This window comes from Myripristis murdjan, chromosome 3, assembly GCF_902150065.1.
Source record: "Myripristis murdjan chromosome 3, fMyrMur1.1, whole genome shotgun sequence".
Classification (NCBI taxonomy): domain Eukaryota; kingdom Metazoa; phylum Chordata; class Actinopteri; order Holocentriformes; family Holocentridae; genus Myripristis; species Myripristis murdjan.
In genome coordinates, this window is record NC_043982.1 from 5,515,274 (window position 1) to 5,532,035 (window position 16,762).

Consider the following 16,762-nt stretch of genomic DNA (forward strand, 5'->3'; position numbering starts at 1 on the left):
CAGTCGGCTGTTTAACGCTCAGTCAGTCAGAACCAGTGATGGGAGTAACGGCGTTACAAAGAAACGGCGTTACTAACGGCGTTACTTTTATCAGTAACGAGTAATCAAAGAAATTACTGTTTCCCCCGTTGTAACAGCGTTACCGTTACTGACAATAAAATGCGCCGTTACTAGCCGTTACTTACTACTAATAATTATTATTATTTTATTATCCTATTCAAAAAAAATGTGCGTCTTGTGGAGAAAAAGCGGTGTGTCAATTTTCAAACCGGTCGGACTTTGCAGTTTTTCGTAACTTATCAACATGCATGGCGAATGATCACAAATTACAGGGAACTCATGTGTTTCCTGACAGCAGAGCAGATAGTGTCTCTGCCTGCCATACAGAAGACTGGGGGTTCAATTACCCACCTGGACAACTGGCATCACTACTTTAAACTATAATGAATTACTTATTCAAAGTAACGTGCCCAACACTGACAATGATAGATGAAATTTGACAGCAATGTCCACACTGCAACAGCAACGCAAAAATATGTGCATTAATAAGAGGATTTAAGAAAAGAAAAAAAGTAATCATAAAAATTACTTTCCCCAGTAATTGAATTACTCTTCTGCAGCAGTAATTGAGTAGTAATCAAAATTACTTTTTTACAGAAGTAATTAGTAATTGTAACTTATTAGTTTTGTGAGTAATTGGTCCCAACATTGGTCACAACAGAGCTACCTGTGACCTGCAAATGTCACCAAGCAGATGAAAATAAAATGAAAAAACAGAATAAAACCATGACATTTACCACTATCAGCGCTGTCAATGGTGGAGGTAATGCTGCAACTCTCTTTGCACTGGGCAAGCAAAATCAGATGAGAGGCAACTGCAGCATGTATTTTCCCCTCTATTCAGTGTCTTACGTACCAGAGATTAAAAGAAGCATTTTATTTCTGTCATCAGCATTTTGGTCCAAAATTGCAGTCAGTATTGACATTGACATGGAGAGAGCCACTTATTCTCCCAGCGAGCCAGCCATAATCAACAGTATGTATTTTTGAAACTTTTTTTTTTTTTTTTTTTTAATTTATTTGTTTGTTTGGGTGGTTACTAATAGGCATAGTAGGATGTTGAGACTCCTGTACAATATAAAAATGTCTGCCCCCTTGCCATTTTTAAATGCCCCCCGTGTGGTTTCATCCTGGTGCCGGTCCTGGATTGCATGTAAAACCGTTCATAGACACACCAAATGTATATATGGCAATGAAAGAAATGAATTGTACATGCAAGGAAGCTTCATTTGTTTTCTGTGGGTGTTTAATAGAAACACAGACCTTTTGAGGACCAGTTTGAGGACCACCTATAGTTTGCATGTTTTTATTGTAAATGTGTCACAGTGGTATGCCCACCTCTTTTTCTGACAATTTGCAGTATACCCACCTACACTATATTACCAAAAGTATTCGCTCACCTGCCTTTACTCATACTATGAACTGAAGTGCCATCCCATTCCTAACCCATAGAGTTCAATATGATGTCGGTCCACCTTTTGCAGCTATTACAGCTTCAACTCTTCTGGGAAGACTGTCCACAAGGTTGAGGAGAGTGTTTATAGGAATTTTTGACCATTCTTCCAAAAGCGCATTGGTGAGGTCACACACTGATGTTGGTCGAGAAGGCCTGGCTCTCAGTCTCCGCTCTAATTCATCCCAAAGGAGTTTTATCGGATTCAGGTCAGGACTCTGTGCAGGCCAGTCAAGTTCATCCACACCAGACTCTGTCATCCATGTCTTTATGGACCTTGCTTTGTGCACTGGTGCACAGTCATGTTGGAAGAGGAAGGGGCCTGCTCCAAACTGTTCCCACAAGGTTGGGAGCATGGAATTGTCCAAAATGTTTTGGTATCCTGAAGCATTCAAAGTTCCTTTCACTGGAGCTAAGGGGCCAAGCCCAGCTCCTGAAAAACAACCCCACACCATAATTCCTCCTCCACCAAATTTCACAGTCGACACAATGCAGTCTGAAATGTACCGTTCTCCTGGCAACCTCCAAACCCAGACTCGTCCATCAGATTGCCAGATGGAAAAGCGTGATTCATCACTCCAGAGAACGCGTCTCCACTGCTCTAGAGGCCAGTGGCGGCGTGCTTTACACCATTGCATCCGACGCTTTGCATTGCACTTGGTGATGTGTGGCTTGGCTGCAGCTGCTCGGCCATGGAAACCCATTCCATGAAGCTCTCTGCGTACTGTACTTGGGCTAATCTGAAGGTCACATGAAGTTTGTAGCTCTGCAGCAATTGACTGTGCAGAAAGTCGGCGACCTCTTTGCACTATGCGCTTCAGCATCTGCTGACCCCTCTCCGTCACTTTACGTGGCCTACCACTTCGTGGCTGAGTGGCTGTTGTTCCCAAACGCTTCCATTTTGTTATAATAGAGCTGACAGTTGACTGTGGAATATTTAGGAGCGAGGAAATTTCACGACTGGATTTGTTGCACAGGTGGCATCCTATGACAGTTCCACGCTGGAATTCACTGAGCTCCTGAGAGCGGCCCATTCTTTCACAAATGTCTTGTTTCACAGTCTGCATGCCTGAGTGCTTGATTTTATACACCTGTGACCAGGCCAAGTGATTAGGACACCTGATTCTGATCATTTGAATGGGTGAGCGAATACTTTTGGTAATATAGTGTATCAGCCAAATAGTCATTGAGATATCGAGGAAAGTATACCCACTTCATCCTTGGAGAAACACCCATCTTCTTAGTAGGATACCCACCTCATCAACTACAAATTCAGCCTTGGTGTGGCATGCAGTGTCGGGCTCACACTGGTCTGGTCTTGGTCTTGACTTGATCTTGGTTTAGGTGGTCTTGACTACAAGACTGATACACATTTAAAGACTAAAACATAAGCAGTTGCTTGGTGGATTTGCTGAGACAATGTTTCAGTGTTGGCTCCAACTCAAAACCCCTCACGCACAAGTAATGTTGTTGTTGCGCTGAACCCTCTGTTCCCTCCCTTTCAAACAAGTTTTGGCAGAACAGCTATGAGTCAGCGTGTTTATAAAGCTTCTGCATCTAGTCAAACAATCCAATACTTTCACATTCCTCATAGTGAGTGCCGTATGGGTGGATCACAAGATTACAAATACAACAGCACTGAGAAATGCATTATTCCAAGTAGAAATATGGTAACATCTGGTCAAAATGTTGCCAATGATCAAAGTGAATCTATATTCGATTCATCTCATATTCAGTTTTTCCACTTAGTGAATGAGCCATTGTTAGTTTAAAACATTTGCATAACTGTCAGGTATATTTAAAAATGACAGTTGTGGGAAAACAGTGAATATTTTGATATTTCTGGCTGTATAGCAAACCTTTGGCAAACAATTACCCCTTACGCCGCACACCATTCAGTTGTGTCTTTAACAATTTCCCAAAACTGAATTCCACCCAGAGGGTAAAGGAGAGAAGAGCGGCTGGACTGAGTATCTATGCAAGATCACTATCACTTTAACATAGCCAGTCTTCTCAGCAGGTCAAAAGGCAGAACATGACTTCATGATCAAGATGCTGGAGTTCTTTGAAGATCTGAAATGAGATAGGCTGTTTTTAACTTCAGCTTGTGGGCTGAGCTCCCAAAAAAGCAAAGTATTTTTGGTTTGTGTATATGTTTTTTCACATTGTGTTTTGTTTTTTTTTTGTTGTTTTTTTTAATTACAGCCCCAAACCCCACCAGAATACCTTCAGAAAATAAAGAAAGGCATAATAGTAATAGTGATAGTAGTAATGATAACAGGGCAAAACCTCAAAATCAAAAACATCTTAGACTTAGAACTGGATGTACAGTAATTCAAGACAATCATTATGCACCCATATTCATTTTTACCTTTGACCAAAAGGGGCAGAATCTGCAATCCCTTATTTTGACAGTTCCACTCTGTTTCTCCCCAGGACAGTTGCACAGTGCAAAGAAAACATTCCCTTTGATAAAGCAACTTGAAGAAAATGGGGTAAAAACTGATTGTTATTTAGAGGAGGTGGAACTGAGGAATTAAAACTGATAGAGAGTTGCAGAGAGAGCAGTGTGTCTCTGAGGTGTCGCACAAACCTTAAGTGGAACAAATGTAGATGCTTCTGACTTTGGAAAACACATCAGTGGGTTTAGACCCTTCATGAAAAATAATGGCAACAGGAAAAAAAAATGTAATTTCACTGGTGTTGTCCTTTAAATCTTGAAAGTTTAACTCTCACTCACTATTTGGTACTGTCCAATCATGTTTTTGGGGTTCTTAGGCTTTGTTCAGACTGCAGGCAAATCAGATTTGCTCCTCAAATCAGATCTTTAAAATAGACTGTCCACGCTGCTATTACCAAGTGATCAGATCAGGTTTCTGTGTCCAGACATCACCAGCCTATCTCCATGGGTTGCTGTAGTAACGATGTAGGCGTCAGTAAATACGTATGCTGATGACATGGTTTTCGAATGTGGAAGCATAGGAAATGGAGATCCATCGTCTCGCCTTCCAAACAGCAGCGCTGTCAAGTCAAATGTTGCTCTCTGTTGTCTTCCATGCCACTCTGCTAATAGCAGCGTGGATTCAGCTCAGCCACTCTGATCCACTTCCATCATTCTGGATTTGATGTCATTATGTGTGGTGTTGCAAGTGACGCAAAACACAGTTTGAAATCCAATTTGAGCGTCCACAGTGTCCAGACTAAGACGCATCTCTTGAGATCCAATTTGAATCTCATTACAAACCACCTCCAAATGTTGTTTGGATCTGATTAGGATCCTGCATTTCTTGTACTTTTTGGCCGTCCAGACTTTCTAAACTTCATCTGGGTACAATACAGATATGCCAAAAAACGGATTTGGGCTGGCAGTCTGAACAAGACCTAAGAGTCATACTGCCTTCACTTGAGCATCATCTGCTGGAGGGGATTACAGGCAGTGATTTTAGCAGCTTGTCACTAATAGAAATTATTGGGACAGCTGGCAGCACAGGGTGTGTGTCAGGAAAAGAAGAGGTGGTGGAGGAATGAGTGATTGCTGGACTTTTGAATGTTCCCATTGTGTGCAAGTATGCGTACGGATAACACTGTGTAAAGAAGTTGCGTAAAGATGTAATGAGGCACTTCAGAACACTCCATCTGTCTTGAAATTCTAAACTCAGTCAATAACAACAGATGTCGGTGTGAGGAAAGTTTACTCAGTTTCAAATGAATGAATAGACTTATTATGCTGTACACACGGAATGAAATACATCCTCCAACTTGTTACTGAAGCAGAAACTGCTGGAGCAGGAAGTACTTGACCTTCAGACAGATACAGGATCTCTTAAGTAACTACTTCACTGAGATAGATACAGTAAGGGAGGAAAATAAAAAGGAAGCCATTACATGTACAATATGTGCTTTTGAGAAACTTGAAAGTGACATTTTCTTTCAAGTTATCTAATTTGGGTTCATAAATTGTAGTTTACAACAGCACTTTACAGCAGTAGTTCTTGAGTTGTTACAAGAGATCGAATTTCACGGAAAATTTGTGTACACTGAGACACTGGGTATCATCAATATTAGGTATCCTTCCTTGGCGATAAACATGTCATACACAGTTTCATACAGTCATAGTTGCCAGCCATTTCTGTATGGAGCTCTTGTACTGTTTTTAGGTGTGCCGCATGCTTTTGACGCACGCACTTGGACAAGAGATTTAAGAACTTGACTTTTGAGATTTTGTTGCGTGAAATTCAAGACATCAACCTGGTCATGTTTTGACTTAAGCCATGATGCTTGACAAAATTAGATGTCACAGAGGTCTTGCATTTTGGTCAAGAAATCCCGGTGAAATCTTTCATATTAACACAAGTCTCTGTCAAAGGGCTGTCCTCAGGATGTGACGTGTTGATGCTCAGACAGAAAGAGCTGAGGTGCATGTTGATCAACTTGGATCAGCTTGAATGGAGTGGAGGGGACATTGCCATTCAAATCTGCATAGTGGGATGGTCAGGAAGTTGGGCATTTGTATGTGTGTCACTGTCTAAAGCGGCAAGTAGCTGAATCGCTGAGGTGAGATGTTTTGCAGCAACAACAAAATGAGCAGTGGAGTCAGGAGCATCTTGTTGGCATCCACATGACATTACATGTATGAATATGCATTAAGCGTATCTAGGAGTCCTGCACTTTGTACTAATTGCAATTTGAAGATACATCATGTAATAAAAACTACTTAGAACAGGGGCAGGCAACCACCACCAGGTGAGTTCACTGATTACTTCACCTTCAAGCAGAGAGAAGTGACTAATCAGTGAAATCACCTGGTGGAGTTTTTGGTTGGAATGAAAACCTGCAGACTCTCAGCTCTCCATGGTTGCCTACCCCTGACCTAGAACATTTTACCCTGTCCTCACTCTAATACTACACTTCACGATGAAATACTATTATTAGAATCCTTCAGAAATCTTTAATCTGTAATCTTTTTTTTTTTTAATTTCCAGTTTAGACATAAAATAAATGTTCTCATCAGAAAAATCATAATAGGCAGTCCTGTTACTCATATTTTGCATGTTTTGTAACTTTTGAACTACAGTTATATATTTTTTGAAAATGTAATCAATTATTTCTTTAAAATACCCACCCCAATTACCCCATATTGTGGGAAAAATGAAGAAAGTAGTGACTTTTAACTGATATTTTAAAACAGTTCTAACAGTTTTGGTAACAGGACTGAGAAAAATGCATTTTCCATTGAGACACCTTGGGGAAGAAAAACAAATAATATGGCCTGAGATTGGCAACATTTTGAGTAGTTAAACGTGTAATACAGTGCTGAAAAAAAGATGATAATGTTTAATTAAGGTTTCACCAATTCAGCGGACTGGCCCTTGTGCTGCTAGAGGGGAACTGAGGATTTTTGGACTATTTGGTGGTAACCACTAACGTTAATTACCACTATTTTGCGAGCAGCCACAATACCACATAACTTCTCTTTACTTTACAACGCTTTAAGTCCCAACTGGCATGCTTTGTGTCTATAACGACACTTGCCATTTTATTCTGTAGCAGCCAAATGACCAAAGCAAACAGTTCCATGAACATTCTACTCTATTCAAGTTCTGTGGTTTGGGTGCTTGGGTGACTTGTGTGTATTTTCATTTTAGAAAAAATCAAGTTGTTTCCAGATTATCCATGTATTTTTGAAAGCCAATTTTCTCAAAAGTTCCAGGATTTTCTAAGCATGTGGGATCCTTGCTCAGAATACTGATTTTCCTTGCTTTTGCTGTTGTCCGTTATAGACATGTTTGATATTCCACCTGCTCCTCATGTTAATTGTTGCTGACTTGTCCTGCTCATTGAACTCAGCTCGTGTTTACGCTACTGTTGCCTTTTTTCCCTACATTTGTCAAATGTTTATTTTCAATATGCTATTAAGTGCTTTATGTGTCATGTAGCCCCAAAGTTGTATTGGAAAGTGTTTTGCTGTCTGCCAAGCCATCAATGTAAGTTCTTAATTGATCTGTTTCACTAAATCCACACTATGCAATTTCAGAGCCTTTTAACAACCCTGAGTGCTCTGTGGAGACTTTTTGTCATTTGCAATGACAACACTATCTCACGCGGACCAGCCATGTTGCGGTTTTCAGCCGTTTTCTCTTCCTCTCCAATGTCTCCACTTCTTCCTTTGCTGGTTAAAGAGCCTCCTCCCCAGTTCCTGAAAATTTGCAATGCAGAATCCATGAAGTGGGTGAGCACAACAAGGGAGGCAAGTGGTGGCACCAAGCCAAAAAGGTCACATTCTGAGTCAAAAAGAAAATGTGAAATGTAACAAAGCACACCACTGGTGATTTAGCTTAGTTGTTGGCCTGCAGGCACAGAGCTAAGCAAAGTTTGTGCACCTCCATACTGCTGTGACGTTGACTTTTGAAGAGGGAAAGGCAGGGAGGGAGACAGAGTATTATAGTTCGGTGAGAGCTAAATGAATAGAATCATGAATAGAGAATATAAATAGTCTCGAACTGAAAGCTGAAGTGTAGCACAATGTCCATAATATAACAGTCATAGCTTTCTATTCTAAAGGTAGTGATAAGAGATACGGCATTGCTGTAATATATTTTTACCAGCTTTACCATGTAATTACAAAACGAATGGGACTAATGCATTTCCCTGGTCCCTCAGAAGGCTGTAGATGGAAGCATGGACTGATTCCTGCTTGACATTAGCCCAACATTGCCTTCTCTGGGCAAAGAATTGAGCTCATCCGGGTATGGTGGAAAACCTACATCCACCAAATCTTCCTCTGGCTCAGCGGCGAGTTCAGCACCCCTCTCTTCCTTCCACAGCTGCTCGTACTCCTGCTTCAGCTCCTGATAGCAGCGGGAGAACGTGTGGAAGATAGAGGTGGCAGGGAAAGCCATGATGAGGATTCCACTCAAGATGCTGGTCAACGCAACAATCTGTCCGGGGATGCTGCGCGGCACCATGTCGCCATAGCCCACCGTGGTCATGGAGATTATGGCCCACCAGTAAGAGGCCGGGATGCTGCTGAAGCTGTGGTGGGGGTGTGTAGATGCAAATGGAGCCAGTTCGCTCTCAGCTAGATGGACCAGAGGTGAAAACAGGGTCACAGCCACGCACACAAACAGCAGCAGCAAGCCGAACTCCCTCATGCTGCGCTGCATGGTAAGGCCAAGAGTCTGCAGGCCCAGAGAGTGGCGGGCCAGTCGCATCACATACAGGATGCGCAGGGCCCTTAACATACGTAGGATTAGACCCAGTTTGTCCAGGTAGCCTCTGCCACCCATCATGCTAACATCCTCCTGCGATTCATCGCTGACCTCGAAGATCAAGGACACGTAGTACGGCAAGATGGCAACGGCATCGATGATGTTGAGTGGACCACGGGCAAAGGCCAGCTTGCTCTGGGCATTGATGAATCGCAGCACAAACTCCAAGGTGAACCAGGCCACACAAATAGACTCCACCACAAACATGCTGTGGCACTTTTGGGAACATTCACCCTGTGGACAGAGACACATGCAAAGATAAAACTTTTTGAATAAGACTAGACCTAAACATTCCTTATATTTTTAGTAACTTGAGATGAGTCAATAAACAAGGTAAACCATGAATCCCCAATTTGATTCTGTTAAATTGAATACAGTGCACATTTTAGATGAAAATCAATGTGTTTGCAAATAGTAGTTAAGTCAGCCAAGCTTGATCAAAATCTTGACATTGCGTCTGTTTTGCAGAATTTATGCGTTCTTTATGCCTGATGCCATCTGATGCCTTAGAAATGCAAAGTTGCACCTCTGCTGTTGTGTCTGATGACAAACCATCTACACTGCCCTGCATAGTCTATTCTGTCACCCTGCTAGTTTTTTTTAAAAATAACATTAAATAGAAGAGCAGCCAAATTTGAGTGGGTGGTGATTCCTCAAAGAAACACTGCATGAGCCTGTATTGTGTAATTCAAATCACCACTGAAGAGGAATGAGTGAAGAGATAGGGCCTGAAATGAAAACCTACTGTCCCTTGAGCAGTCACTTCTACCAAATGTGCACCTTCCAAGGCCATCAACAGTCCAATTTACCAGTGCAAACAAATGTGTTCTTAGACAGGTGTCATTGCACCTATCAGCAACTTATTCAGTGGCTTCCATTTTATTATGGGTTATCTATTGAGCTTACCTCAGTTTTGGACAAACTGTGTTATATTAACTTAAAGCAACTCTGACTCCACAGGCAGTGTGTTGTTGACCAGATCTAAGTATGTACTCTAAAGTCGAGCTTAATTAAAGTAGAAATCAGTACATTTAGTGAAAGGTATTTAATATTTATATAATCCCATCTGCCATTTTCTAAATTTTAGTCTCCTCACCATTAATTAGTTCATTTCCCCAAGCAGTATTGCTTCCAGTGGTATTGCATCTTTCAAAACTCTGGCTTAAAGTGCATGGTAACCTTACGGCTTTGTAACCTTATAACAGTTTTTCATTTTCACGACTTTGCAACTAAACCACACTTAACTACACTTTAACAGATATTGCTGTTTGTCAACATACAGATAACTTCCTATGTAATATCATTTATCGATATCTGGTTTCCATAGATTCTATAGCATCTATCTGCTACAGCCTCAAAAGCCAACACGTGACTCAATGGTCAGGCGCTTACGAGCAGAACTTGGAAAAGCTGAATGTCAAGGTTTCAGTGAAATGTTTAAATCTAACACAAACTGTCAGTGTGATGGTTAAGGCATGATGAGCAAAAAATTTTGTTACCCTCTTCTCCACCCCCTCACCTAACAATGTCCAACTTGGATCCCTTGATATTTGTGACATTTCTTTCCATTTTGCACTAAAATGGACAACATCCAATCCGAGATCATATCCTGACCAACAGTGGCCCACATGAAGCTTTTAGTCTAGGTTTCAAATATCTTGCCAACAACAAACAACCTACAGTTGTTCTTATTTTAGCAAATATCAGCAGTTCTTTGTTTTCCAATGTCATTACTCAACTGAGACTCAACTAACAAAACAGCCTCAGGTCAGTCTGATTTGGAACATCATGTTCAAGTTAAAGTTCATTTAACAAGCTTTAACCCTTCATCACAAACACATCTGAAAGGACTCTACCAAAACGAACCTACACAATTAAGACAGTAACCAATGAGTCAGAACAAAGTGATGGAACAAAGACAGGAAGAAACAAAATCCAGCACAGGACACACAATAACAAGCCAAGCTATCCTAGCACCACCTTACACCCTTGGAGTGTACAAGAAAAAACTCCCAAGAAAACCTTATTACGAAAAAAATGGAAGTAACCTTGGGGGGGGGTGAGTCAGTCAGTCAGTCAGTGATTCCCCACTGGGATGGCTGAACATGCAATTGGTAGCAGACAGACGGTCAGATGAACAGTAACATGGACAAAGACACGATAACAGATGAGGGAAGAGAACTCTTTCTGTCTTTCTAAGTGGTAAGAGAAGGAGATGTCCCTTCTTGGAGTCTTCTTCAGTGTATCATCAACAAGGTATCATCACCAAGAATTTTTTTTTGTGACAAATTGGTTTCATTACTTTCTTTTGCACCCACTTTCCTCCAACTTACAGTGTCTGCCTCTACCTCAGTTAGTGATTTCCTGCATTTCCCAAAATGGCCTTCTGACAACCCCCAGATATTCTGTCTGTACGTGTTGCGTTCATCTGTGGGTTTCATGTGTAGGTGGAGAGAGCAATAGTGATAGTAAGAGCAAGTGAGCAAGAGATTTTCCAGTCGAGAACGAAGTGAGTGTTGTCCCTTTCTCCTAAAGTCCTGTGACTGCATTGCATTCTGGTCCGTTGAGGTTACTTTCAGTGGAAAATCTGGTCTCTCTCTGTGTCTTTTTTCCTGCGGATATCTCCCTGTTTGATTGTTGAACACTGATGTGGACATTAAATCCTGATGGTTACTGTCGATATTTCAGACAGCTGAAGCTTTTTACACTCTAACACTCCATTGTACCTGGACTGAAAGTATCTACCTTTGGGCAGTTACCTGTGGGAATAATAAAACATCACTAAACCACAAAATAGTCTCAGAAACATATGGAACATCTCCACCTGCATTTTGTTCTAGCAGGATAAACTGTTCTAGGTTTGGATGTCTTGGTTTCAAGACAAGGGGCATTTTCTAGACTGACCAGTTTGCACTATCTTTCAACCATTCAGGCAGAAGTCCATCATAGGGTGCCCGGGTGGCTCAGTGGTTAAGAGTGCGTACCGTGTACCAAGGCTTCATCCTGATTGCAGCGTCCAGGGTTCGAATATAACCTCTTCCCCTGCCTTTCCTGTCTCTCTACTGTGACTGTCAAATAAAGCAGAAATGCCAAAAAAATAATCTAAAGAGAAATTCATCATGAAAAAGATACCAGATTTTTCACTGACACTGGTCTTTGTTGCCTCAGATCAAAATGCAATGCAAGACAAGTTGTCCTTTACGTAAAACGATCACATATCACCGCCCACATCGATTACCTGTCCTCCTGACTTCAACGGGAGGCCCTGTTTAAAAATGCTCCCTCTGCGTGACAAAGTTGCTGCCACAAAACCCTTTCATTATCCATGGGGTGCACCTTTATATGCTTGCCAAACTGAATAACACAGCTAGTTTCAATAGGTGCCGACTGTGAAAGTACGATGTCTACAAGCCCCCAAACTCCAGCTGACCTTGGTCTCCTGCCTAACAAGGCACACTGACTTCTTATGTAAATCCTTCGCTCACCAACAGTGAAACAGATTTTGAATAAAGTTGATATTTTCAGCATCTGACTCTTTCCTCATGCTTGGAACAAACTTGCAGGTTTGCACTGGATTATGAATGTGACTTCTGTGCACTCATCTCCAGACATGGCGGCACCTGTCCTTAGATAGGAACCAGTAGGTGAAGATATTTTTAGAAGCAAGCAAATGACACAGACTTATTCAAATAATTTCCACAAAGTGGGGCACAGAGTATGTGTATGCTAAAAAAGAACATTGCCACTATTAGATTTTGGGAATAGGGTTACATTGCAGTGTTTATACATATATTTTTAATAAAAATACATAAAAAATGAATTTAAATAAGTTTGGTATATCAGCTACATTTGTAAGACAAACTAAATCTTGAAGATGTGTCTCATTTTGACTCATGCAACTCACTGTACATTTCTCTGTGAGAAACTGATCCATTATCTCTAGCTTATGCCAGCCCTCCCAAGTTTCCATCTCTTTATACTAGATGGTCACTTCAAGAGTTGATTCCAAGATGTTTCTCATCTAGCTTGCTCCACACTACTTCGTCTACTTCTAATTCTATTGACTGTTTACTTCATTTTCATTTAATTTCAAACCTTTAGTCAGTTCTCAGAGAAGCACTGAGGTCTTCCTTATTTTCGGGGGTTTTGAAATTTACAAAAAGCTACAGTAGTGACTCAAAAAAAAGGTCAGGTGATTTATGTAGGTGACTAGATAGGCGATTATATGAGCAGGAGTGGAGGCCCACAGGCAGGGTCCACAACAGATCTCGGTGGCGTAGGTGTTTTTTTTTTTTTTTTTTTTTCTTCAAAAGCTACAGACAGGTGCAGGAAGGCATATTTGAATACATGATCATGTTACAGGCTTTTCAGTTATTTTTATTTATTTATTTATTTTTTGCTCTGATTTGCACCCATGATTTGACAGTGAATTTTTTGAATGTGGACCAGCTTCCTGACTGAGTGACGTTCTCTGTTTTGAACTAATGTCTAAACTGGTGTCCAAATAAAACCTAAATTTTGGTGTATGACATACAAAGAACCAGTAATGAGAGCTAAAGTTACAAAGGCTTTCTGTTCATATTTAATTATTTTTTCTGGTTTTTTTTTTTTCTGGGTTTAAAGTGTCACAGTGCCAGGCCAGAATTCAGGCTTATGACCATTTCAGATTCATAAAATATTCTCCACCTTGCTCACACTCAGCATGTGTGCAATGATGTAGTGTGCTGCTGTTGCCACAAGGTGCTGCAAAGTGCTCCTAATGGCAGTGTGTTGCTCTGGGTTTTGAAGGCTAATAACAGCATGACAAAAATGTAATGTTATTAAGAGTTACTCTAATCAGAAAGAGAAAAATGATATGTTTATTTTACTAAACTAAGATGAACAGAGTGAGGGAGAAACTCTGGGACTGACTGGGGCATTTTAGTGTGTATTTTTTTTTTTATTCACTGACATATTAGTTGATCAACATGTTGTGGCTGAATGTTTCGATTACCTTAATATCTTGATGTGTTCATTATGACACGGTGCACATGTATGTTAATGGATGTATAATGTAAATTCCAAGGATTTTTTTTTTTTTTGCATGTTCCTTTATCTCTGCTAAGGGAGTGAAACCTCTGGCAGGGGATTATGTGATCACCGCTGTTGTTCAAAGATCACAGCAGCATTTGCTACCTTCTCACACTGACTGACCAAAAGTGTGTCCAATCACAACACTGCCTAAAGGGAGCAGACTTAGTACAGACTATGTCTTAAGGCCGTAGTTCCCAAACACATCCACATACATCATGAAACCCGGTGGGGAGATCGGTTATGGGCGAAGGCAACACTGACCAGCTTTCCCTTGCAATTGGCTAAATGGGCTTAAAACAATCAGGACTGTAACTGCTAGCCACCACCTTGGCAGAGGTCTGTGTTCCAGATACCTGGTGCCCTAGAGTTTCTCTCATGTGCTGATTTAAACTTCTAAACTATCAGAATCAGAATCGGAAATGCTTTATTGATCCACAAGGGACAACTGGGTAGATATGGTGAGAAGCCATGGAATGATAAACTGCCTGAAGTAATTTTCCCTGAACTTTATTTCTCACTCATACACCATAACTCAGCTTGCCTGTAATATTTTTCAGAAAACCCTACATGTGTAAAAGAGAGTTGTCTCCAAGCACCACACTGCACCACACCCGTCATTATAGATTTTCATCTGATCTGCTCCTTACACACCCTGGTTTCTTCCTCTCTGAGATCCGGCATGGTGCTGATGCACAGGCTGACAACAGTGATCAGAACCATGATAACAGAGAAGCAGGCGAACATCTTTCCTGGTAAGCCTGAGTGAGGGTTCTCCACCATTTCCCGCAGTATCCCGATCAGTCTGCGATAGCCCTTGTCAGCCACTATGGGGCTTTTCTTCAGCACCATCCTCCTCTTTCTCCACTCTTCTTCCTTTCGTTCACGCTCGGCCACTTCCTCTACACGGGTGATCATGCGGCGGCGGCAGCAACGCTCCATGTGGCCTGGGTCCACGCCCCAGTAATCCAGCTCATCATGCAGTGATACGGCACACAGTTCCCTGAGCAGACGCAGTTTTCCCGCAGCCAGGAAGTTGAGGATGACCCGGAAGGCTGTAGGGTTACGGTCAAAGAAGAACTCCTGGCACGTCTCGTCATAGTCATCACAGAGTCGTGCGATCTCCTCCGGGGTGGTGCAGAATCGCAAGCGGCCCAGTCGACTGTGGGGGAACTGCTCCAAGGTGCTCCAGGGGAAGGTGTAGCGGTTGCCCCCGACATTGACGAGGACCTGCAGCGTGTGGTCGACCACATACGAGGCCTTGGAGTCACGGAGCAACTGGGCGCGCTGGAAGTACACGCCCTTGATGGTCTCAGTCTCCGGGATCTCTGTGAAGAAGCGGTCGAGGCTGCTGTCATCGCTGCTGACTGAGTAGGTGCTGAAGTCGTGGTTGGCATTGCTGATGATGGGCATGCTGGCTTCGGGATGTGTGACGAGATAGAAGACGTGTCTGTATGTCCAGTTGAAAGGAGGCTAGGAGGAGGATTCACAGGAAAGCTGGTGAGCTCTGATGGCAAGAAAAAAAAATAACTGTCAGTTCATTGTTTGTCACATTGTCATGAAACATTTTACATAATTACAAGTGCTGCCACTGTGTTTGATGCAGGGCTGTAGGATTACAGTCTGATCTCCCCAGACCTGCTTTCTAACTTCTTAGACTTGTCTCAGTCTAAGCTATTGGATGATGACTTCACTTATTCCTGTTTATCTAAAAATGTTAAAAGACACATTTTCTCAACTGGGCTCAACTTTGTCCATTTTTCCCTAGCACTACAAAGAACAATTAAGGGATCAAACCTTCATATGGAATGTAATTAAGTGACTTACAGATGCACTGATTAGATAAGATCATTAATAAGATGGGATGTTGAAAGGTTTAGTACAGAGCTACTGCAGACAGCTCCACTTCTTTGTTGACGGTTGAATACACATTTTTGGAAGGACATGTACACTGTTTGTTACCTATTTTGGTTTTGAGTATTATTTGCTCGGGTCTTCGTCTAGACTTAACTTGAACTGTCCTTGAAATAAACACACTTGACTACAGCTCTGATGTGATATAGCTGTTGGCAATCATCTTTTGCAAGTATTAGACACTTTAAAACATGGTCATCTACTTATGTTAAAATGTATTTGTATACTGGAAAAGGAGACTTTGCGATGAATTTATAATATTTATAGAAAGTCATTAAAAACACTTATACAAAGACATTTTTCTTTCTTTTTCATGAGCTGACATGTGTTTGCATGAGCAAATTCTCTGCATAGACAGGCCTGAGTGGAATGCTCTGGCTCTGCTGCTGGCTCTGCTCATTTTCCCCTTGACAAATACAAAAAAAAAAAAAAAAAAAAAAAAAAAAAAACATGCAACTTCCAGCATGAGGGGATATGGGACTGTAGTTTTTATTGCAAGTTTCAGTCTATAGCTCAGGGCTGAATTTTATAACCTCCAATTAAACTCGGTGCAATTCAGCTGTTCAAACCTAAATTTCCTCTGCAACAACCCAAGAGCAAATAAATTCAATAAAGGCGGAAATTTTATGTGGAAATAAAATCACCACCATGCTTTTTTCAATTTATTCTCTAATAAAACTTAATGTCACACCCCTTTGGCAGAGGTCTTCCCTTGCATGCTGAACTTTAAATATAACTACCAGAGGACCACATGATGACTTTTCAGCTGATGGATATTGCGATATCAGGGTAGATATTGCTATTTTATATCTGATTATAGAAATTACTGTAGACCAGTGGTTCCGAAAGGTGGATCCAGGGGACTCCAAGGGTCCTTGGGGGCTTTCCAGAGTGTTCCCAGCCAAATATGTAGAGTGATTTCACTATTATTCCTCTCTATAAAAATGAAAGATGACTACCTTGTTCATAATTTTTTTTTTTTCCTGCACCCGCTGCT

General features: G+C 41.4%; 1 protein-coding gene across 1 annotated transcript; it reads right to left on the reverse strand.

Annotated features, from left to right (window-relative positions):
* Window positions 1-7,893: 7,893 nt before the first annotated feature.
* On the reverse strand, window positions 7,894-15,354 carry LOC115355882 (potassium voltage-gated channel subfamily G member 4-like). Its single transcript, XM_030046809.1, has 2 exons — window positions 14,506-15,354; window positions 7,894-9,015 (listed from the first exon to the last, which is right to left on the reverse strand). Exons 1-2 carry the CDS (start codon window positions 15,262-15,264, stop codon window positions 8,170-8,172), a joined length of 1,605 nt encoding a protein of 534 aa, XP_029902669.1. The 5' UTR covers window positions 15,265-15,354; the 3' UTR covers window positions 7,894-8,169.
* Window positions 15,355-16,762: the final 1,408 nt, after the last annotated feature.

Excerpts from the sequence above, each read along its gene's own strand:
- LOC115355882 (XM_030046809.1), bottom strand. The coding sequence starts at position 15,264 with ATGCCCATCATCAGCAATGCCAACCACGACTTCAGCACCTACTCAGTC. Across the intron at positions 9,016-14,505 it reads TCAGAGAGGAAGAAACCAGG|GGTGAATGTTCCCAAAAGTG; the intron begins GTGTGTAAGGAG and ends CTCTGTCCACAG.